The 25276-nt window shown below is 40.5% G+C and overlaps 1 protein-coding gene across 1 annotated transcript in view; it reads left to right on the top strand.

Moving 5' to 3' along the window:
* The first annotated feature begins 3732 nt into the window (after positions 1-3732).
* The window catches only part of LOC131401834 (centrosomal protein kizuna-like), a 69854-nt gene continuing 48310 nt past the window's right edge, over positions 3733-25276 (top strand). The window contains 4 exon segments of the mRNA XM_058536946.1: positions 3733-3759; positions 4449-5097; positions 5497-5812; positions 24030-24052. Of these exon segments, the coding sequence (XP_058392929.1) occupies positions 3733-3759; positions 4449-5097; positions 5497-5812; positions 24030-24052 (1015 nt within the window).

The following is a 25276-nucleotide window of genomic DNA, read 5'->3' as shown; positions in this document are numbered from 1 at the left end:
CTCTTACTGTCCTTTGGATTTCTGTGGTATCTGTTGTAATTTCTCCTCTTTCATTTCTAATTTTATGTCTTTGAGCCTTTTCTCTTTTTTTCTTAGTGAGTCTGGTTAAGGGTCTGTCAATTTTGTTTCAGTCTTCTCAAAGAACCAGCTCTTTGTTTCATTGATCCTTTCTACTGTTTTTTTAGTCTCTATTTCATTTATTTCTGCTCTAATTTTTATTATTTCCCTCATTCTGCTGACTTTGGGCTTCATTTGTTCTTCATTTTCTGGTTCTATTAGGTGTAGTTTAAGGTTACTTATTTGGTATTTTTCTTGTTTGTTGAGGTGCGCTTGTATTGCTATGAATTTCCTTCTTAGAACTGCTTTTGCTGCATCCTGTAAGAGTTCTTTTGTTGTCTTTTCATTTTCATTTGTCTTCAGGTATTTTTTGATTTCTCCTTTGATTTGTTCATTGATCCAATGGTTCTTCAGTCACGTGTTCTTTAGTCTCCACATATTTGTGACTTCCCCATCTTTTTTCTTGTAGTTGATTTCTAGTGTCATAGCATTGTGGTCAGAAAAGAGGCTTGATATGATTTCAATCTTAAATTTATTCAGGCTTGCCTTGTTTCACAACATATGGTCTATCTTTGAGAATGTTCCATGTGCACTTAAGAAGAACATGTATTCTGCTGTTTTAGGAGGGTATGCCCTATATATATCAATTAAGTTCATCTGATCATATGTTTCATTTAATTCCACTATTTACTTGTTGCCTTTCTCTGCATGATCTATCCATGGATGTAAGTGGGTTGTTCAGGTCCCCTGTTATTATTGTGTTGCTGTTAATTTCTCCCTTTAGGTCTATTAATAGTTGCTTTATATTCTTTTGTGCTGCTGTGTTAGGTGCATATATCTTTATAAGTGTTATGTCCTCTGGGTGGAAAGTCCCCTTTATCATTATATACTGCCCCTCTTTGTCTCTCATAGTCTTTTTTATCTTGAAGTCTGCTTTGTCTGGTATAAGTATGGCAACACCTAGTTTCTTTTATTTGCCATTTGCTTGGAGTATTGTCTCCCATCCCTTCATTCTGAGCCTGTTTGTTTTTAGAGCTGAGATGTGTTTCCTGGAGGCAGCATATTGTTGGGTCTTGTTTTCTAATCCACCCCAGCACTCTGTGTCTGTTGATTGGAGAATGCAATCAGTTTACATTTAGAGTGATTATTGATACATGAGGGCTTAATCCCACCTAATCTATATTTCCATTGTTTCTCTTCCTTTGTGTTTCTGACTACCATTTCATTTTGGGGGTTTTCTGTGGAGGTTTCTCTCTCTTTTTTTTTTTAATTGATGTTTTAATGGTTTCTAAAATTGTGAAATATTGGGTTGTACATTTTTGTTTGTCCATCACCATATATATGACTCCCTTCACCCCTTGTGCCCACCCCCCACCCCCACTGCCCCTGGTAACCACAGTCCAGTTTTCTCTGTCCATGTGTTGGTTTATATTCCACATATGAGTGAGATCATACAGTGTTTGTCTTTCTCTTTCTGGCTTATTTCACTTAACATATTACGCTCCAGGCCCATCCATGTTGTTGCAAATGGGACGATTTTGTCTTTTTTTATGGCTGAGTAGTATTCCATTGTATATATATACCACATTTTCTTAATCCAATTGTCAGTTGAGGGACACTTAGGTTGCTTCCACTTCTTGGCTATGGTGAATAATGCTGCAATGAACATAGGGGTGCATAAGCCTCTTTGGATTGTTGATTTCAGGTGCGTTGGATAGATTCCCAGTAGTGGGATGGCTGGATCATAGGGCATCTCTATTTTTAATTCTTTGAGGAATCTCCATACCGTTTTCCATAGAGGCTGCACCAATTTGCATTCCCACCAGCTGTGTATGAGGGTTCCTGTTTCTCCACATCCTCTCCAACATTTGTTGTTTTTTGTCTTGGTGATTAGACAGAGTTTTTTGAAATGCCTAAAACCAGTAAGTTTCACAGTCTTTGCCAAGGGGCTTTGAGTGTGTCTTCGGGCACACCTTCAGCCCTCATCCAGGCAGTTTACGATTCCACCTTGACCTTTACTAAGTGCTTGCACAGAGCCTCAGGGTGAGCCTGAGGTGAGAGCTTAGGCCCTTCTCAGGACTTTTCCTGAGCATGCCCAAGGCCTGAGCGTGCAGGTGGCCATCTGGATTTCCAGGAGTGTGTTGGAGCTTTTCAAAGCCCCCTATGGACATCTTGTTAACCAGCTTTTCCTTTTAAGGTTTTTAGTTAGCCTGTTGTTTGCCCAACTGTTATCTACTGCCCAACTTTTATATACAGCCTTGATGTTAAACAATTGTCTCTGATTTTTTTTTTTTTTTTTTTTTTTTGTGAGGGAGATCAGCCCTGAGCTAACATCTGATGCCAATCCTCCTCTTTTTTCTGAGGAAGACTGGCCCTGAGCTAACATCCGTGCTCATCTTCCTCCACTTTATATGGGACGCCGCCACAGCATGGCTCGACAAGCAGTGCGTCGGTGCATGCTGGGGATCCGAACCGGCGAACCCCGGGCTGCCGCAGCAGAGTGCGTGCACTTAACCGCCTGCGCCACTGGGCCGGCCCCTGTCTCTGATTATTTTTTTTTTTTTTTTTTTTTTTTGTGAGGAGATCAGCCCTGTGCTAACATCCGCCAATCCTCCTCTTTTTTTTGCTGAGGAAGACGGCCCTGGGCTAACATCTGTGCCCATCTTCCTCCACTTTATATGGGACGCCGCCACAGCATGGCTTGCCAAGCAGTGCGTCAGTGCGCGCCCGGGATCCGAACCAGCGAACCCCGGGCCGCCGCAGCGGAGCGCGCGCACTTAACCGCTTGCGCCACCGGGCCGGCCCCCTGTCTCTGATTATTTTTGACAAATACCCCCAAGGAGAAGGCTTTTTGCACTGTGTGAGCTTCAAGTCAAGTCAAAAAAAGACAGTCTTGTGAGTGTAGCCTTCCAGGAAACCACCAGATAAGTCACGTAATGACAGTTCTCTGAGAATGGGGTGTTGAAGGAATTCCTTCTCTTTTCCACTCCTTCCAGTAACTGTTAGACTGCTGGGTTACAGGCTGTGGATTTTCAAAGTTACCGCAGACCTGAAGAGTGGGAAATGAGAATAGGACAAGATAAAGCACCATAAAGTGTACTGTTCCTACCAAGATTCAGTTGTTTTTCTTGAGTAAATGCTCCCCTGATTGCTGCAAGCCTGTGGTTAATCTCCAGAATTCTAAGTTATTTTCCAGTGTCGAAGATGTTTTCCAGTGTCACTGTTTCTTTTATGAAACATAGAATTTTGAGAGGTTCTTATTCTACCATTTTCTCTGACATCTCTGTTCATTTGTTTTTAACATCAAAGTTGTTTCTTTTATTTTTTGGAATAGAAGAGATGGTATATTTGAAGAGAAGCAACACCTGATTCTGTTTCAGCTGTGTTTATGGCACTTTCTGTCTGAACATTTGGGCCTCAGTTTTTCCATATGCAGAAAAGGGGTGCAAATATGTCTCCCCATCTATTCTGTAGGGCTCTGTGAACTAAATGCTACTGTATATGTGGAGATGCTTTGGTCTCTTTGGAAGAAAAGCACTTAAATTCCTCAAGGCTTCAGGGTTGTTACTTCCAGTTCTGCTTCCCACTGTGCGTCCTTGATCAAGCCACTGAACCAATTGCTTCTGTTTCTTTTTCCACCTCTCCCCTCCCCTCTCTCTTTTCAAGGAAGAGACAATGTTCATTCTCCTGATAGACGTGCCAGTAAATTTAAATTGCTTTAAATGTATTTAAAATTATTTGAAAATGTTCAGGAAAAACTGTTGTTGTTATTTGAGGTTGACTAGAAATTATGGCTGTTTGCACATATGCAGAATATTATAATGCAATCTTGACTGTTATTATTGGAGGGTTTTTTATATTACACATATTACCAGAAATAGAGTTTTGAAACCTCTGGTAGTCCTTTGTATGCATCTCTTTCTCTCCCTCTCCCTTTTTTTTTTTTTCCATCAGGTACCTTCCTAGCTCCATCAAATCTGAGCATCTCTGAGGAAAGTGGCTAGAACTCACAGCTTTTTTTTTTTTGCTTGTGCTAAAATATACATAACATAAAATTTACCATCTTAACCACATTTAAGTGTACAATTCAGTGGCGTTAAGTACATTCACATAGTTGTGCAATGTATGCATTTCTTTTTGAAAAATATAGATTCCATAGTTCCTTGACAATATTTGCTTTGTGAACCAACACTGTTTTTAAAATTAAAGAGTATGGACTATACCAGTTTTTTGCTCATTCATTTTGTAGGAAGCCATGAGTTTTATAAACATGGTAGCTGTTGATTTCAATGGTGATGCTTCCTTTTCCTCATTTCATTTCTGAAAACAACCTAAACAACCTAATTGTTCATACACAGTACATTTAACTCACGTCTCTTTTGGTGCTGCAGGTTGCAATGCAGGCAGGGATTAACTTGGGGACAGCTGTGTCAAGAGGATTGTATCAACCAGCAACAATCTTTATGGGCCGCCAAATGTCAGCCATCTCAAGCGCTGGAGATGTTAGTACAGAGCAGAAATCTCCCCAACCCACGAAGAACTTCAGAACAATTCTTGACCCACGTTCACAGCGACAGACAGCCCAGAGCAGTGATGTGACAGACAGCTATGTAGTCTGCACTAATAGTGGCACACAGTGCTTAAATAAGTCTGACAAAATAGATGGAAGGACATCTCTTCAGATTGGTGAGAAAACGCCAGTCACAGCCAGCCCATTGTCTGAGGAGGAACAGACTCATTGCTTGGAGATAGGAAGCAACTCACGTCACGGCAAGAGTAATTTATCTGAAAGCAAAAAGTCTGCTGAACTCCATTCCCTGTTACGGGGAAGATTACGTCCAGGGAGCAGAACCACTGATTTAAAGTGTGACAGTTCCAGCAGATCAGGGGCATCAGAGGGAGAAATACTGACACGGGAACATGTTGAAGTCAAGGAAGACAGTGCCAGACTACCAGTCGCTCCGATATCAGTCTCAGAATACTGTGCATCTGAAAGTAAGTGTTCTCAAGAGAAGCATTCTGCTCAGGAAGGTTTCTCAGGTGGGGTGAGAGGCTGAGATTGTTTGCTGATTTTTGTTGGTATTTAGTTTTTCTGGGTGGTAGTGGTCTTATGTAAGAACAAAGTGTACTCTCTAATTTTATCTTTTGTCAAAAAACAAAGTACAGTGGTGACTTTGCCAACAAATTCCATTCTAATGAATTCTTAAATATGTATGTGGAAATATTCTTACAAGCGAATTCTCTGATTTTTAAACTCATTGTTATATTTTTAATATATTTAATAAAATATTTTTAATGAGTTTTTAAATACTGTAATTAATCATGGATCGTTTCTACATGTTTTAACTGATGAATAATCCCATTCCGTGAGGTGGAACGTCTTACCTCGCTTCTCCCTGCACTTAGTGATCAGTAGTCTCTTCATATCCCCTCTTCCAGATCATCCTCCTCACGGGGACCCCGAGGCACAGAAGCCCTTCAGGAAAATGCAGCAACAGCAGGAAGAGGAAAGTCTGAGCAGCAGCAGTGACCTCACAGTTGCCGTAAGTGAAGATGATCTGATTTTAGAGAGTCCAGAACCACAGCCAAATCCGAGTGACAAGATGGAGGGAGAAGATGGAATAGAGGCCTTAAAATTAATCCACTCTGAGCAAGAAAGAGGTGCCCTATCCACCGAAAAACATAATTGTATTTTGCAAACTCTAAGCTCTCCTGATTCAAAAAAGGAATCCTCCACTAACTCACCAACAAGAGAGTAAGCCATTGAATTTTTTTTTACTATTCTGTTTTTAATTATAGACATTTTTAGAGATCATTCCACTGGGAATGTATTGTCGAACACTCAGTCATGAATGTATAAGTTCCTTACTCATAAATAATCTTAGCAAAGGTCTAATTTGCTTTCTTTTCTTTTTTTATAAAATAGCTTTAAAAGTCTGAATATCATTGAAATCATGGTGATTTGCAGTTTATAATTATATCCAAACAATCCCTGGTTAATTCATAAGTCATTCCCCCCACCCCTACCCTCCAGCCTTTTAAGAAAACAAATCATTTTGAAGTTGTGGTAACACAGAAGGTGACAAACGGTTAAACTTACTAGGAATTCAGCTTTAGAGGCTAGGAACTTTGTATCTAATTAATTTGCTTACTCCTAATATCCCTTGCCATGGTGTCATTTTTGTCATACGATTAAATATGAGTTAATAAGTTCTTCTAAGTGTATATCTAAGCCAGCTTTCCTTTTCTGAATGTAAATATGAGGACACTGGAATCTTTAATGTTAAATAGGAACAACATCAGTGTTATACATTTTGAGCACTTATTATAATATCCAACTCATGAAAGCTCATGTATAATTTTTTATTATTGATTGGAGGTACTAGGTGGAATTGTGTAGAAAACATGGAAACTGTTGAAAACCAATTCTGCAATGAAAAATAACTCTAATAGCATCAAATCTCTTTTAGGAGTGGAAGGAACCTATGTAATAAACTAAGGTAGATCTCGCCTTTTAAAAATGAGGAAATCAAGGCTAGGGGCATAGGAATGACACGGAGGCCGTTGGGGCAGACCTTCCATACAGCCTGCCTCCCCAACCCACATGCCACCACTAGAATTTTCTGTTACACTGTGATGCCGTCACTCTTTCTTTCCAACAGTCCCAGCAACAGTGAAAAGCCAAGTGGGCATCCTTGTATATGAGGGGATATGTTCTCTTTTAGAGCAGCGTTGCACCTTTCATGTATTGCCTCTTACCATTCATTATCTACTTATGGTGAAAATTTTAATTTATAGTCTGATTGACTTTAAAGTGATGTTCAAGAAATATTTATTAATAGCACATCCAAGTACAAAGTACTTGTACTGTGGATGGAAGAACCAACATGGTTCCTGTCATTGGGAAATTTGATTTATTAGAGTGGCAAGCCAAATGGATTTTTTTGTGTGTGTGTGAGGAAGATTGGCCCTGAGGTAACATCTGCCAATCCTCCTCTTTTTGCTGAGGAAGACTAGCCCTGGGCTAACATCCATGGCCATCTTCCTCCACTTTATATGGGACGCCGCCACAGCATGGCTTGACAAGTGGTGTGTCAGTGCGCGCCTGGGATCCAAACCAGCGAACCCCGGGCCGCCGCAGCGGAGCGCATGCACTTAACCGCTTGTGCCCCCGGGCTGGCCCCCCATTGGATTTTTCTAGTAAGAATACTTCTCTCGTCAAAGAGGTACAGGTATTATATACTACATCATCAGAAACTTTATTACTAGAGATAGAATGTATCTGTTTTGGGTTTCGTATTTGTAGGCTTCTTTTTATAGCAATTCATTGGACAAGTAAGTAGTTTGGTGGATTAACTGGGGGACTAGCGTACTTACCCAGGACTCAGGCTTTTTCTGAGATGAAAAAAGTTGGGTATGTGTATAGAATTAAGAATGTTCTCTCTCTCCTTCTCCTGTATGACTGACTTTTTCCTATGATCTTAAAGCCAAGTTCCTCAGAATTTTGGGATATAGTTTTCCAAAATTTGTTAGAAAATATGGGCATTTGGGGAATTTTTGAATAGTTTGTCCTAATGGAATGGTCCCAGGATGAAAGGTCAGTCAGCAATGGTTGTTTTCTGTCTGTTACCAAATTTGAGCCCATTGATTTTTCTGTGGTAAAAGTACTACCCAGGGGCCGGCCCTGTGGCTTAGCGGTTAAGTGCGCGCACTCCGCTGCTGGCGGCCCAGGTTCGGATCCCAGGCGCACACTGACGCACCGCTTCTCGGGCCATGCTGAGGCCGTGTCCCACATACAGCAACTAGAAGGATTTGCATCTATGACATACAGCTATCTACTGGGGCTTTGGGGGAAAAAATAAATAAATAAATAAACAAAACAAAAAAAAAGTACTACCCAGGAATAGGTTGAAGGTGGTTTAAATGATCCTGGTTAAACTGCTGACATCCTCACCGCTTTTGAGGCGCTGCGTTCTCTTATTTCCTCTTTAGCATGAGCTCTTCTCCTTGCTCTGAGGGTTAATTATTCATCTGAGACTATAGTGTCATATTTACAGAGCTAATACTATGACCTCAAAGGTTCATTATCTCAGTTTACTTTAGGGTCTGTTGGGGGCCTGGAGAAAAGTCACTTGAATGAATTTTAGTTAACAAAGATCGAGAGATGGGACAAAGCAAGACACATAGAAGGATCTGAACAGGAAAGCGGAACCTCTGATTTGATGAGAATGATGATAGATACTATGTTTGAGCACATCTATGTGCCAGCTGAGTTGCTGACCTTGAACATAAAACTTGGTCTTAAGCTTCCTGGCAGTGAAGGGAAAATAGATGTGCAGTATGCAGCGTAGTTTCCATCTGAGGAGAAAAGTGAAATCAAGGGTGACTTTTGGTGGTGTTTTCTCTTGTTTTTTGTTTGTTTTATTTAAAAAAACTTTTTAACAGCTTTATTGAGATATAATTCACGTACCATACAATCCACCCATTTAAAGTGTATAATTCAAGAGTTTTTGGCATATTATATTATTAATATTTAAATGCTGTGTTAAAATGTATATAACATAAAATTTTCCATTTTTAAGTGTACAATTTAGTGACGTTAATTATGTTCATGATATTGTACAACCATCACCACTACCTATTTCCAAAACTTTTTTGTCCCCCTTATATATTTGTCCTTTTGGTCTATTTCAATTCACATAACATTTTCAAGATTCATCCATGTTGTAGCAGGTATCAGAACTTCATTCCTTTTTAGGCTAAATAATATTCCAGTGTATGGATATACCACATTTTGTTTATCCATTCATCTGTTGATGGACATATGGATTGCTTCTCTGTTTAAAAGCCAAGCATCTTTGAGAAGGTTCATGACCCACCCCCATGGATATTTCCAGATAATTGAAGACCAGCTTGTGCTTCCTGCACAGTTCCTTCATTGCAAGCTATAATTCACATTTCTCACAAGGAAGCATATTAGAATGAAGCTGAGTAAAAGCAATGTTGTTAAAAAGGAGGACCTTGAATCTCATTGTTAAAGAGTAGTTTGCTGCAAACATTGGTACAAAGCTCCATGACCTAAAACACCAGACATTTATTATTTTTCAGGTGCCAGGTGGTTGGCCCAGTGTCATTTGGGGCTACAAGAATTATTTGGCCAGGTGTCCCTTATCGTCCAGTAGAGTAGTCCAACCTCAGTCACCTGGTGGTGGTAGCAGGGTTCCCAGCACAGCAAGAGGGCAAGCCCCAGTGCACAAATGCTTTAAAGTGTCTGCTTGTGTCAGGTTTGCTCATGTCCCATTGGCTAAAGAAAGTCACAGGACCCAGCCTAGAGTCAAGAGGTGAAAAAATATAATCCACCTCTTGATGGGATGAGTGGCAAAGTCACATTGCAAATGATTGCACACAGGAATGGGAAGATTACGGTTGCTTTTTGCAATCCACCACAGTACTTGAGGACAAATTCAAATGAAGATAACCTCAGTGTGAGTCAAAAGGGTCAGGAAAGGTTTTATCCCGGGGTGTTGATGCAGCATCTTGAAGGCTGTAAAGGCTTGAATAAGAAGGAGGAGGGAAAGGAGTGAATGAGGTCTGGAGGAAGAGTGCAAGAAGGAATGCAGATACAGAGAACACAAAGGGCGTGGGAGGGCAGAGCAAAGCGTGTGACTAAGGGCTCATTGAGCAGGGCTTGTTGGAGTAAAGGTTTAAAATGTTGCCTGGGTCATGTTTGAGAAAGACCTTGAATATCAGGGTAAAGAATTTAAAGTTCCTTCTCTGTGTTTTCCAGAACTATTGAAGGTTATTTTAAGAGAAGAGTGGTATGGTGAGTAACTTGATTTAGGAGAATTAATCTGACATCATTAGTTTCATCAGGATTAATTGTATACACTGGTGGGCAGAATTCTGAGATGGCCCCTGAGGTTCCTGCCCCCTGATGTACACTCTGTATAATCCCCTCACTTTGCGTGTGGGCAGGACTGTGAGTTTGAAGGATTTCCTTTCTGTGATTAGGCTATGTTACGTGACAGAGGTGAAGAATTTTGCAAACATAATGAAAGTCCCCAAATCAGTTGACTTTGAGGTAATCAAAAAGGAACTGTTCGGGGTGGGCCAGACCTAAACAGATCAACCTTTAAAAGGGACTGGGCACTTACTGAAATCAGATTCAAAGCAGCTGAGATACTCTCCTGTTCACCTGAAGAAGCAAACTTGCCATCTTGTGATGAAGGCCACGTGGCAGACGATGGTATGTGCCCTGTGGGAGCTGAGGGCCTCAGTCCTATAGCCACGAGGACCTGAATTCTGCCAACAACCAGTGAACTTGGAAGAGGACCCTGAGCTTTAAATGAGATTGCCTATGAGGAGATGATAAAGATTAAATGAGATCATAAGGGTGAAGCCGTTATCCAATAGGGCTGGTCTCTTAAAAGAAGAGGAAGAGACACCAGAGCTTTCTTTCTCTGCCATGTGAGGACACAGTGAGAGGTGGCCATCTGCAAGTCTCACTAGGAACCAAATCAGCTGACACCTTGATCTTGGACTTCCCTGCCTCTAGAATTGCAAAAAATAAATTTTTGTTGTCTAAATCACCCAATTTGTGATATTTTGTTATGGCAACCTGAGCAGACTAATAAACCTGGCTAGAGGTTTATCCATTTTGTTGGGTTTTTCCCCAAAGAACCAGCTTTTTGTCTTTTGATTTTCTTTATTGTTTGCCTATTTTCAATTTCATTGGTTTCTGCTCTAAATTTTATTACTTCTTTTCTTCTGCTCACTTTGAATTTAATTTGCTCTTCTCTTTTCTAGTTTCCTAAGGTGGGAGCTTAGATTATTGACTTTTAGAGCTTTCTTCTTTTCTAATGTGTGCATTCAGTGCTATAAATTTCCCTGGAAGCACTGCTTTCACTGCATCCCACAAATTTTGATAAGTTGTATTTTCATTTTCGTTCAGTTCAAAATATTTTTAAATTTCTTCTGAGACTTCCTCTTTTACCCATGTGTTTAGGAGTGTGTTGTTTAATCTCCAAATATTTTGAGATTTCCTAGCTATATTTCTGTTATTGATCTCAGTTTAATTCTGTTGTGGTCTGAGAACATACTTTCTATGACTTCGGTTCTTGTAACTTTGTTGAGGTGTGTTTTATGGCCCAGAATGTGGTTTGTCTTAGCAAACGTTCCATGTGACCATGTGTATTTTGCTGTTGTTGGATGAAGTATCTTATAAATGTCGATTAGATCCAATTTAATGGTGCTATTCAGTTGAGCTATATCCTTGCTGCTTTTTACCTGCTGGATATGTTAGTCACCGACAGAGGTGACTAAATATTCAACTATAATAGTGGCTTTATCTATTTCTCCTTGCAGTTCTATCACTTTTTGCCTGTGTATTTCAATGCTCTGTTGTTAGGTGCATACACTTTAAGGATTTTTGTGATATTCCTAGGTGTAGATTTTTTGGGTAATTATCCTACTTGGTGTTCTCTGAGCTTCCTGGATCTGTAGTTTGGTGGTATATGTTGTTAACTTCGGAAAATTCTTAGCCATTATTACTTCAAATATTCCTTCTGCTCCTTTCTCTCTTTCTCCTCCTTCTGGTATTCCCATTACTTGTATGTTACACCCTTTGTAATTATCCTACAATTCTTGGATGTTCTGTCCCATTTTTTTTTCATTCTTCCTTCTCTTTGCATTTCAGTTTGGGAAATTTGTACTGACATATCCTCAAGCTCACTGATTCTTTCCTCAGCTATGTCCAGTGTATTGGTGAGCCCCTCATAGATGGTCTGTTTTGAGTTTGATGTTTAGTTTTTTGGTTTTGAAATTATGTAGACCATTTAAAATTAATTATTTTTTATAAACCCCTGTATTAAAGAACCAAACTGTTCTCTCTTCTAGTTATAGTACCTTAGTTGAAAATCCCATTTTGTAATTCCATTTTGAGTCAACCAAAATTTCCTGAATACCTAGTAGGCCCAAAGCTCTGTACTGTGAGGTATGGGGTTGTAGCAATCTGAAATATGGCTGCAAATTCTTCAACACTCCTCTTATTAAAAGATGGGATCTCTCTCCCCTTCCCTTGAATATGGATGGGCTTATGACTGCTTCAACCAAATAGAGCATGGTAGAATTGATCCTCTATGACTTCCAAAGTTGAGTTATAAAAGGCCGTGCAGTTGCCACTCTTTTTGCTGGAACATGTGTTCTTGGAACCCTGAACCACCATGTAAGAAGTCTGACTATTCTGAGACTGCCGTGGTAAAGAAATTATGTGTAGGTGCTCTAGACTGTGGTCCCAGCTGTGCCCATCCTTGCAGCTATCCCCTCCAAAGTACCAGACATGTAGGCGAAGCCTTCTTGGACCCTCTACCAAGTGCATCCACCAGCTGATATCACTGAATAACCTCTCTCAATAATACCTAAAACAGAAGAATCCACTCAGCCAAGCCCTGACTGATTTTCTGATCCACAAAGTCATTAGATATAATAAAATGGTGGTGTTTTTTTTTTTTATTATTGTTTTTTGTGTGTGTGTGTGTGTGTGTGTGTGTAAGGAAGATCAGCCCTGAGCTAACATCCATGCCAATCCTCCTCTTTTTGCTGAGGAAGACTGGCCCTGAGCTAACATGCATGCCCATCTTCCTCTACTTTATATGGGATGCCGCCACAGCATGGCCTGACAAGTGGTGCGTGGTGCCCACCCGGGATCCAAACCCAGGCTGCCAGCAGCGGAGAGCGCACACTTAACCACTACACCACGGGGCCGGCCCCAAAATGGTTGTTGTTTTAAGCTACAAAGCTTTGGGGTAGTTTGTTACGAGTCTATAGATAGCTAGTATAGGACTTTGTTCATTTAACATTAAATATTTACTGAGTGCCTACTCTGTCCCAGGCACTACTCTTGCTCTTATGGTATTTATGATCATGCGTGTGGAGGGGAGGAAGAAAACACAAACCAATAAACAATCTGTGTGAAAATATTATGACAAAGAACGAGCAGGTTAAGTGCATAGAGAATGCATAGATGCAATTTAGTGTAGGATACGCAGGGAAAGTCTCTGTGGTGATTTGACATTTGAGAGGAGATCTAAAGTGAGTGAGAGTAAGCCACATTAAATTGTACCCATGCCTTCTCTGTCTATTTAACCTGCTTTATTCTTTGTTACCTTAATTTTCACCCTGGTATATTTGTTTGTTTATCAATTTATGTTTCATTTCTCTCCTTCAGTGTCTTGGAGATGAGTGGGATATATCTTGAGGAAGAGAATACCATGCAGCAGGAACAGCAAGTACAGAGGCCCTCTAGTGGCAGCATACGTGGTGTTTCTAGGAACAGCAAAGAAGCCAGTGCAGCTGGACCACAACAGGTGAGTGAGGAAGGTAGGAGATGGAGTGAGAGAAATATCAGTGGGCCACATCACAAAGGGTCTTGTAGGCTGTAGGAAGAACTTTGGATTGTGCTTCAAGGGAGGTGAAGAACCACTCTGGCTGCTTAATGGAAAATGAACTGTAGGGGACAGGGTGGGAGCAAGGAGACCTGTTTAGAGAATATTACAGTAATCTAGGGAGTAGGTGGTGGTGCCTTGGGTCAGGGTGGCAGCAGTGAGAAGTGTCAAATTCTGGATATACATATATTTTTTGTGTTTAAAAAAAAATACAGGGCCGGCCCCGTGGCTTAGCGGTTAAGTGCGCGCGCTCCGCTGCTGGCGGCCCAGGTTCAGATCCCGGGCGCGCACCGACACACCGCTTCTCCGGCCATGCTGAGGCCGCGTCCCACGTACAGCAACTAGAAGGATGTGCAACTATGACATACAACTATCTACTGGGGCTTAGGGGGGGAAAAATAAATAAATAAAATAAAATAAAATAATACATAACATGAGATCTATCCTCTTAACATTTTTTAAGACTTTATTTTTTGGAACAGTTTTAGGTTCACAATAAAATTAAGAATTAGGTACAGAGATTTCCTATATACCGCCTGCCCCTACACATACATAGCCTCCCCCATCATCAATATCCTACACCAGAGTGGTACATTTGTTACAACTGATGAACCTGCATTGACACATCATAATCACCCAAAGTCCACAATTTATATTACAATTCACCCTTGGTATTGTACATTCTATGAGTTTGAACAATGTATAATGACATGTATCCATCATTATAGTATCATAAAGAGTATTTTCACTGCCCTAAAAATCCTGTGTGCTCTACCTATTCATACCCCCACCCCCACCCCCTGCTAACTACTGATCCTTTTACAGTTTATAGTTTTGGCTTTTCCAGAATGTCATATTCTTGAAATCGTATAGTATGTAGCCTTTTCAGATTGGGTTCTTTCACTTAGTAATATGCCTTTGAGGTTCCTCCATGTCTTTTTGCGGCTTGATAGATCATTTCTTTTTAGTGCTGAATAATATTATGTTGTCTTGATGTACTGCAGTTTATCCATTCACCTACTGGAGGACATCTTTGTGACTTCCACATTGTTGGCAATTATGAATAAAGCTGCTGTAGACATCCATGTGCAGGTTTTTGTGTGGATGTAAGTTTTCAGTTCATTTGGGTAAATACCGAAGAGTGCAATTGCTGGATTGTTTGGTAAGACTATGTTTAGTTTTATAAGAGGCTCCCAAACTGTCTCCCAAAGTGGCTGTACCATTTTGCATTCCCATCAGCAATGAATGAGAGTTCTTGTTTCTATAATCCTTGTTAGCATTTGTTATTGTCAGTTTTTTTGGATTTTAGCCATTCTAATAGGTATGTAATGATATCTTCTTGTTTTAATTTGCTGTTCCCTAATGACATATGATGTTGAGTATCTTTTCATATGCTTATTTACCATCTGTATATCTTCTTTGGTGAGGTGTCTGTTCAGATCTTTTCCCGTTTTTTAATTGGGTTATTCGTTTTCTTATTGTTGAGTTTTAAAGAGCTCTTTGTATATTTTGGATATAAGTCCTTTATCAGATGTGTCTTTTGCAAATATTTTCTCCCAGTCTGTGGCTTGTCTTCTCATTCTCTTGATGTTATCTTTTGCAGAGCATAAGTTTTTTAATTTTAACGAAGTCTAGCTTATTAGTTATTTTGTTCGTGGATCATGTCTTTAGTGTTGTGTCTAAAAAGTCATCACCAGGGCCGGGCCCGTGGCTTAGCGGTTAAGTGCGCGCACTCCGCTACTGGCGGCCCGGGTTCAGATCCCGGGTGTGCACTGACGCACTGCTTCTCTGGCCATGCGGAGGCTGCGTCCCACATACAGCAACTAGAAGGATGTGCAACTATAACATACAACTATCTACTGGGGCTTTGGGGAAAAAAAAAAAAAAGGAGGAGGATTGGCAATACACGTTAGCGCAGAGCCGGTCGTCCTCAGCAAAAAGAGGAGGATTAGCGTGGATGTTAGCTCAGGGTTGATCTTCCTCAGAAAAAAATAAAAAATAAATAAACAAATAAAAAGTTATCACCATACCCAAAGTCATCTAGACTTTCTCCTATGTTATCTTCTAGGAGTTTTATAGTTTTATGTTTTACGTTTAGGTCTGTGATCCATTTTGAGTTAATTTTTGTGAAGGGTATAAGATCTGTGTCTAGATTCATTTTTGTTCATGTGGATATCCCGTTCCAGCACCATTTATTGAAAAGTTAACATTTTTACATGTACAGTACAATATTGTTAACTGTAAGCACACTGTTGTATACCATATCCCTAGAACTTTTTCATCTTGAACGACTGAAACGTCATACTCATTGAACAGTAAATCCTCATTTCCCTCTTCCCCCAGCCCCTGGCAACCGCCATTCTACTTTCTACTTCTATGAATTTGACTACTTCAGATATCTCATATAAGTGGAACCAACCAGTGTTTGTCCTTCTGTGACTGACTTCTTTCGTGTAGCATGATGTCCTCAAGGTTCATCCATGTTGTAGCATCTGACAGGATTTCCTTCTTTTTATGGCTAAATAATATTCCATTGCATTTATATACTACATTTTCTTTATCCATTCATCTGTCGATGACATTTAGTTTGTTTCCCCCTCTTGGCTATAATGCTGCAGTGAATAATGCTGCAGTGAACATGGGAGTGCGGCTATGTCTCTGAGATCCTGATTTCAGTTCTTTTGGATAAATAGCCAGAGTGAGATTGCTGGATCATATGGTAGTTCTATTTTTAATTTTTTGAGGAACTTCCATGCTGTTTTCCATAGCGGCTGCAACATTTTACACTCCCACTAATAGTGCACAGGGTTCCAGTTTTTCCACATCCTCAACAATACTTGTTCTTTTCTTTTCTTTCCTTTTTTTTTTAATAATGGCCATCCTAACAAGTATGAAGTGATATCTCATTGTGGTTTTGATTTGCATTTCCCCAATGATAAGTAATGTTAAGCATCTTTTCATATACCTGTTGGCCATTTATATATCGTCTTTTGAGAAATATCTATTCAAATCCTTTCTCCATTTTTTAATCAGGTTATTTGGTTTTTTGCAATTGAGTTGTTAGAGTTCCTTTTGTATTTTGGATGTTAACCTCTTATCAGATATATGGTTTGCAGATATTTTTCCCATTCTGTAGGTTGCCTTTTCACTCTGTTGATTGTTTCCTTTGCTGTGTAGAAATTTTCTAGTTTGATGTAGGCCCACTTATCTATTTTTGCTTTTGTTGCCTGTGCTTTTGATGTCATATTTAAGAAATCATTGCTAAGACCAATGTCAGGCAGCTTTTCCCCTATGTTTTCTTCTAGGAGTTTTACAGTTTCAGGTCTTACGTTTAAGTTGATTTTTAAGTCTATTTTGAGTTGATTTTTGTGTATAGTGTAAGATAAGGGTCCAGTTTTATTCTTTTGCACGTGAATAACAGCACCATTTGTTGAAGAGACTATCTTTTCCCCATTGTGCCTCCTTGATGCCCTTGTCAAAGATCAGTTGACTATATATATGTGGATTTATTTCTGGGTTTCTATTCTGTTCCATTTGTCTGTGTGTCTGTGTTTATGCCAGTACCATACTGTTTTGATTATTGTAGCTTTGTAATATGTTTTGCAATCAGTAGATGTGACTCCTCCAGCTTTGTTCATTTTCTCCATGTTATTTTGGCTATTCAGAGTCCTTTGTGGTTCCATATGAATTTTAGGATTGGTTTTTCTATTTCTGTGAAAAATGCCATTGGGATTTTGATAGGGATTGCATTGAATGTGTAGCTCACTTTGGATAGTGTGAACATTTTAACAATATTAAATCTTCCAATCCATGAATATGAGATATCTTTCCATTTGTCTGTCTCTCCTTTAATTTCTTTCAGCTATGTTTTGTAGTTTTTAATGTACAAGTCTTTTGCCTCCTTGGTTAAATTTATTCCTAAGTATTTTATTCTTTTTGATACTATTGTAAATGGGATTGTTTTCTTTGGATTGTTATATAGAAATGCAACTGATTTTTGTATGTTGATTTTGTATCCTGCAACTTTACTGAATCATCAGAGTATAAATGCACTTTAAAGCCGTGGACCCTGAGAAGAACATTAGGCAATGAGTGTGAATAGGAAAGCAGCCCAAGGCCTGGCTCCACATTCAAGGTCAGGAAAATGAGAAGGAAACAGCAAAGGAGTTTGAGGTGAAGCTGCAGGGAAGAATCAAGAGAACCAAGAAGAAGTTGTGCTGCAGATGCCAAGTGGAGTATTTCAAGTGAGGTTTAGAAGGATTAAATAACCTTAGAGGTGCAGCTAGCATTCGAACTGACCGCCGGATGCCAGAATTCATGCTCTTAATTTCTGTGCTCTACCATGCAAATCACAATCATAATGGTGATATACCCTTCAATAGCACCCACTCTGTGCCAGGCACTGTTGTGAAGAGCTTTGTTTATAATAATCCATTTATTCCTATCATCATTACCCTTTTACAAAGGAGAAAACTGAGACACAGAGAAGTTATGTTCAAAGTCACAAAGTGGCTCAGTGTACTTTGAGCTCGGCCGTCTGGGTCCAGAGTCTGTATTCTTAACTGATACCCTGGGCTGGTTCCCAGTAACTCTCTACTGCCTAAAAAACTGGAATATCAGAGATAATATTTCATTAGGTTGAATAAGGAAGCTCCAGAAGCAAATGAGATTATTTAATTAGGAAAAGAAAAGAAAACTAAGCGGTGGCAATTTGACCTTTTGCTCTGTCCGTATTGATTTTTGTGCCTTCCAGCCTCAAATAAGCTGAAGAAGTGCTGTGTGCCTTTCTTCAAGCTGAGCAAAGCACTCGCAGAGTTGCTTTGTTCCTTCCCCCCTGGAGTATGGCTGACAGCAAAACGTAATGCTGCCTTTTACACTAAATAAATGAAAGCCTTGGTTTCTCAGGGTCATAAAAATGTGATCACATGAAGTGAATCTCCTCTAGTGATTTTAATTTAGCCCCTCTTCAAAGTTAAATATGGGAAGGAAGTTCTTGCATCTGAAATTCTTGCATAAAACTGTGTTTCTTGTAGAATTTACCCGCAAGTCACTCTAAGCGGAGCTGGAAGCATGTTTATGGATTCAGTGTTCCTTCAGATGTGATGATGCCTTCAGGTGTCTGCTTCACTTGCTTTTTTTCTTCACCACTGTCTCTTGTTTTTCCTGGACCTGACCTCTGCCCCTCAACAAGTGGCCCCCTGAGCTTTTTCTTGCTGCCCCACAAATGATCGCTTTTGTTCCCAAAGTAAGGTTGTGCATTACACTTTTGAAAAGATAACCTGGTGCCAGCAGGTGGGGCTGTCAGTGTATCCCCTTCCTGTTCTGCCTGGCACTTCATTCCCCAGTCTTGCCTGTGCCTCTCCTGTTAGCTCACCTACTTTGATCTGAAAAATCTAAGACTTTCCTTATCTTTATTTTGGTTTAAATTTTTAAAAGTCCAGAACCAGGCTTCCAAGAGGGCAGCAGTCCTCAGACCAGATGGTCAGCAAAGTAGGCATTAATTGTCACTCAGTGTCTGTACGGGAGATGTTAAAAGAAGTCTCCATTGACCGACCTGAACCTGGTTCCCCAGCCTTTCCCACCCTTCTCACCATAGGCTTCTGGCCTCAGTCAGAAGAGGTGGGTGACCTAGAGCAAAGGCAGGAGTCTGGGATACTGAGAACACTTGCAAAGGTTAAAACCAGAAGAACTTTTAACATTTCTTGCAAGACAGGTGCACTGATGAAAATTCTCTCAATTTTTGTCTACTTTTTCTGTTTCTTAAATGCTTATACGTATATTGATGTTTTCATTCATCTTGAGTCAATTTTGAAAATGTAGAGTGTACTAGAAAAATTTTCTAGTTTCTTAATACTTTTCTAAGTTTTCAAATTTGTGGGCAGCTTTTATATTTTACAATTTTTTTTCTTTTTTTCTTTTTTTTTTTTTTCTGAGGAAGATCATCCCTGAGCTAACATCTGTTGCCAGTCTTCCTGTATCTTGGGTGTGGGTTACCACCACAGCATGGCTGCCGACAAGTGGTGTAGGTCCACGCCCGGGAACTGAACCTGGGCCGCCAAAGCAGAGCATGCCAAACTTAACCACTAGGGCACGGGGCTGGACCCTATATTTTAGAATTTTTACCGTGTCAATAATTATGTTTCTTTTTCATTCATAATTTTGTCTGCCCAACTTTTTTCATCAATCAATCCTGCATGAGATTTGTCTATTTTATTAATTTCTCCAAATAATCAGATTTCATCCCATCTGTTGCTTTTTAAAAATCTCGTTTGTTTCTGTTATTATCTTTATTATTCCCTTTTTACTTTGCTTGGTTTTACCAGGTGGTTTTTTCTAACTGAGTTGAATGCCTAATTTTCAATCTTTCCCATTTTAGAACATATACTTTTGAGGCTTTAAATTTCCATGTAAGTACTGCTTGACTTGCACCCCACTGGTTTTGACAAATAATGCTATCACTCCCATTCAGTTTTAAGTATTTTAACTTAATTATCTAAATGTTTATAATTATTATATCTTTTTCTTTGACATAGGTATTATGTAAAATGATTTTTGGTTGTTTCTAAACATATTAGGGGAAAAGAGGATTCTCTTTTCATTATAGATTTCCAATTTTATCACATTGTTGGCAGAAAATGTGTTCTGAACAACATCTGTGCTTTGGTCTTTGTTGATTGGCCATAGTAATGGCCAATGTTTATAAATGCCCATAATGCTTGAAAACATGTATATTCACTCTTCATTGGGTAGGGTTCTGTATGTTTCCGTTAGCTCGAGCTTAATAATTACATGATTCTAATCACCTATATATTTACTAATTTTTGTTTCATCTCTAAGTTTCTGACCTTTCAAAATCTATTGTTAATTAATATTTTTACTTTCTTTCCAGACAGTATAAGTACCTTAGAGACTGGATCTCCATTTCTTCCCCATGGGTCTGCTTCTGTTTTCTTTTCTTTCTCTCGCTTTTTAATCACTCTTGTCTTGTTTTTCTCAAATCTCTGGCAATTTTTGAATGGATATTGTGTAGGAGCATTTTGGGAGTGATTTGAGGACAAGGAAGTTTTCCTCCTCTAAAGAGGATTTGCATTTGCTTCTGGCAGGCGCCTGGGGCAGAAGTGATCCTGGGTCCCTTTCATCCAGGTTGAAGAATTGAGACAGTGTGAAGCCAGGCCTTGGTCCCTTTGAGGGCCAGACTCAGTTTCACCATTATCCACAGGAAGCAGCCCTTTGAAGTTCCAGTTCAAAGTGTGGGTGATTTATTAGGGTTCCCCTTCGTTGGTAGACCTGGACTTCAGTTTTTATTCTCCCACTCTGTGGGATTGCCTGGAGCTCCACTCAGCTTCTCAGACTCTCAGCTGCCTTTTCTGGAATTGGCACATGCCCTTCAAAGAAAAATTGCCCCAGATGTTAGGCTTATCTCTCTGAATTTCCTTTTTTTCTAGGTTTTGATCCTGTAATTCATCACTGCCTTATCTCTCTAAGCTATCAAAGAGATATTTTTTATACTTTTTTTTGTTCTTAGTGCAAGGATTGGCCTGCATTACCTAGGATGCCTTTACAAGAAGCAGAAGTCCTTGTCATGTGCTCTTTTTAAAATGAATTTTATTATTGAAGTATAGCCTACATACTAGTGAACAAATCATGAGTGTACTGCTCCATTAATTATCACAGAGTGAACACAGCTGGTAACCCCCACCCAGTCAAGAAATAGTATCAGCACCCTGAAGCCTACCTGGTGTGTCTTCTTCCCTTCTCCCTCATAGTCGCTTCCACTTGGCTGCTGCTTCCTTTCTGAAGGCCGGGGAAACCAGATATTGTTTGGCCACTTTCAGTTTTAGTTATGAAATGCATAGCTTTGACAAAGTCATTTCTAATTTAGTTTGTCTTTTACCTTTTAAATCTATTGGTGGAACAGTTTTCTCCCCTTCCATTTCATCTTTCTTTCCTTGTGATGAGCCCTCCCAAGTCTTTTAACAATTTGTCTTTTTAGATTATACACAGTACTTTCTTATTTTATTATGTGTGGTTACTAGAAAGCCTTCCAAACTCATAACCGTCTGCTGACATGGAGAATATGTGATTTCAGAATATTATGTTTTGTACACATTTATGAAAAATTATCCAGAATATGAACCTGTTCCCTTTTATTTCTCCTGTCAGGCTAGCCCTGTCCCTAATTCCCTTTCTTTAACTAGAGATGATCACAAGAAACAAATCAGGAACTTACTGATTTGTTTGGAATGTTCTCTTTCTCTTTCCCTGCTCTAGACCACAGGAAGACTGGCAGAGCCATGACCTTTTGTGATTATAGTCTTGGATCTCCTTTTGACCAGTATCATCTTTTGACTAATTAAATTTGACTTCAAAGTTCTAGTTTACTATCTTCATCAGATTGATTTTTTCAGCTAAAGCACCTGGTACAGTGGCTGGCACATGTTGGCATTTGATAGTTAATGGTAATCTGATAGTGTGGTTCTGGAAGTCAAGATGCAGGGACATACATGACATATAAAGGGAATGGCCAACCTCTTTTTTTTTTGAAGTCAGAAATGAACTTGGCTTCTGTCTCTCCTACTCTGACTCTTAGCAATTTGATAAATTTAATTTCTAGCATCAATGAATCAGAATCCTGACAAAATGGACAGTTTGATTTATTTAGCCCTTTTCACTGAGAAGTGTTGAGTATGATGCACCGTAAGTAGAGCTTGTGCTTAGCATCAGTACATGAGGTCACCAGCGAGGCTCCAGAAGTCTGGGAGTTCAACCAGGAAATCATCATCCAATTGGGTGTGATCAGAAGTTTTCCTAAAACCTGAGATACCTTCCAGAAACAAGATAATCAGGGCGGAAAATTGATCATAAAGGAAAATCGTAGACCAGGGAGCTGTAAGAGGCTCTCTGAAGCAAGGATGTGTGAACAGCTGGAAAAGGGTCAGCCTGCAGCTGGGGAAAGGGAAGGCGAGAGGCAGAATTGAGCAATTATGTACTGGGTAGTACTGTTCTGCGGAGGAGGGTGCTGAGTCCGGGGTGGACAACTTGGGAAATGTCCTCTGGAGTGGGACAGTGGTGTTTTACCACACTTCACTGTGGCCTAACTGAAATCTTTAATCTTTTGTTAGAGTTAGGCTTAAGGTTGTTATATAAACTTGATATGCTAATGTTTATAATAATGGTAATAATTTCGATCATCTTTGAGTGCTTACTGTGTACCCGATGCTGTGCCAGCTGCTTTACATACATTATCTCATCTGCTGCCGCAGCCCTATGCAGTGGAGGTGTCGTTACCTGCGCTTTACTGATAAAGAGACCTGGAATCTTTTCTGGGCCTATGTCTGGTGAGAGGAGTTCTCCTGCACTCAGGAGGGGCAGGTGGGCCAGGCTGGCTTTCCTAGTTTTACGGCTCCAGAGCTCCCTCTTCTGTTGTTCTCCCAGAATGTTTGTATGTGGCCTCTTACTTTCTTAGATCCCTTGGCTCTTTTCCCCTCCTCCACTTGAAATGGGAAGATTCTTCCTCTGCCGTTATTGTCCCAGTTAAGTTCAATTTAGAGTTCCCTCCCAGCAGCTTCTCCTCAGTGCAGAGCTCTGCTGAAAGGGCACTTAGACTGGTAAGGTTCTGGAGTGGTAGGGCCCGGATTGCTCCTGCACCTACCGCAGTCCCTCTGTTCTAACCCTTGAAATGGACCTGCAGCCCCCTTCCAGATGGGCTGCCCTTCTCACCTCAGCCTGCCAGTGAGTACCGCTTGACGATGTGGAGGTTCTTGCATTCTCAGGAACGTCATTCATACTTTTGCTGTCCCTCCACTTCCTTCTGTACAATTGCAGATATAATGGGGGTTTAGTTGCTATCAGTAGTTTGTTCCACTCACTCATATTTTGTCACATAATTTTGTCATAGATATTATGCATGAATTTTTGGTTTGCTCTCCTAGTTGTTCTATCTTTTTTTTATATTTATATAAGGGAATTCAGGGAGATTTTTAAAAATAAAGGCTGTGCTGCCACTGTTTTCCTAGAATCCCTCTTATCATTTGATGTTTAAGTGAGTTACAACATTTTTGGGGAGATGTCTCTATGGAGTGTTAAGAGGCCCTATCCCAGCACTCCGGGAGCCAAATAAGAGATGTAGAGGGAGGGGAGGGAGGAGGCGATTGGGGAGAGGGAGAAAGGGAGGGCAGGGGGAAAGAGAGACTAGGGAGGCTGATGAGAGAATATAGCAGGCCTGCATCTCTGCTAGGGAGGGAACCAGCAGCCCAAATTCCACGAGGGCTGCAGAAAAATGAGACCTCTTTCAATACAAATTTGAGATCTAAAAGTAGTTTATTCTGAGTGGAACAAGTTTACCTATGGTTTCAAAAGTTGGAGAGGAGACTCTAGGGGTCAAGTCTTGGTTGTTTAAGATTCAAATAAGGTAGGAGAGACTGGAATATGGCCAGGTTTCCAAGAAAGTGGGGCTAACAGCAAACAAGCCTCAGGGAGAGGCCGTGTGTCAGTGTTGCAGTCAGCAGGCCCAGCTGAGCCTGAATTTAGTCCAGCCCAGGCTCCAGATGTGAGTGTAGAAGCCTCCAGATAATTCCAGTCACCTGTGTTCCACATCACCCCATGATATTCAGACTGAGGTCCCTGACATTGCAGAGCAGAGACAAGCCACCTGCCCTGTGCCCTGTCCAAATTCCTGACCCGCAGAAGCCATGAGCATAACAAAAAGTTGTCGATTGTTGTTTTACACCACTAAATTCAGGTTAGCTATTACAAGCAATAGAAAACCAGAATAGCCATGGTGATTGGTTTGGCTGATGAAAGGAGATTAGCCATTCCAGATTTTAAGAGAGGAATGGCTGGAGCACAGGCCTGAAGACAGACCAGCATGGCCCATGTCTAGGGAACTGTTGGTCACTCCAGCTGAAGGAGTGGCTCATGTGGCAGAGTATAGCACCACTGCAGGCCAGGGGAACACATTCAGGGGCTACAGGGGTCTTTTTCTTATCCCTCCACACCCAGCACATGAACAGCCCCTCGATCCTGCTTTGTGCTGGCCCAGCCACACCAAGAGCAAAGATTCTGCTGTTACTGGTATTTATAAAAAGGAGACATGGTAGGGGAGCAGAGTGACAGGGGTAGGATCGTCATTTTAAGATACCTCCCTTAAATTCTTTTCAATGAAATGTAAATTTGAATTATGGAAAAGCCATCCATCAGAGTTCTTTTTTCAAACTTGGCTTTCTGGCCTTGTTGAACATTTACCTATTAATTATCTTGATATACCAGGCTACAAATAACGGGAACACTGTCTCGAACTGCCTTAAACAATAAACACATTTTTGTTTATTTCTGGAAGTCCGGGAGTAAAGCAGGCCCTGGGATTGGTTGATACTGCCCTTCACTTTTGTCATCAAAGACCCAGGTCCTTTCCGTTTCCCTGCTCTGTCATCCTCAGTGCTGACCTCATCCTTAGGCCAGGAACAAGATGGTGGCAGCGGTGTTCTTATGGACTGAGTTGTGTCCCTGCAGAATTCATATGTTGAAGCCTGAACCCCCAATGTGATGGTATTTGGAGATGGGCCCTTAGTGGGTAACTAAGGTTAGATGAGGTTATGAGGGTCAGGCCCTCGTGATGGGATTAGTGCCCTTATGAGAAGAGACCTGAGAGAGCTCTCCTCCTCTCTCTGCCCTGTGAGGACACAACAAGAAGGCAGCCGTCTGCAAGCTAGGAAGTGGGCCCTCACCAGGAACCAAGCCAGCCAGCGCCTTGATCTTAGACTTGATCAGTTCCTTAT

This window comes from Diceros bicornis, assembly GCF_020826845.1.
Source record: "Diceros bicornis minor isolate mBicDic1 chromosome 20 unlocalized genomic scaffold, mDicBic1.mat.cur SUPER_20_unloc_2, whole genome shotgun sequence".
NCBI classification, from domain to species: domain Eukaryota; kingdom Metazoa; phylum Chordata; class Mammalia; order Perissodactyla; family Rhinocerotidae; genus Diceros; species Diceros bicornis.
The sequence above is the reverse complement of the archived record's forward strand: the minus strand, read 5'-3'. Positions and strand labels throughout refer to the sequence as shown.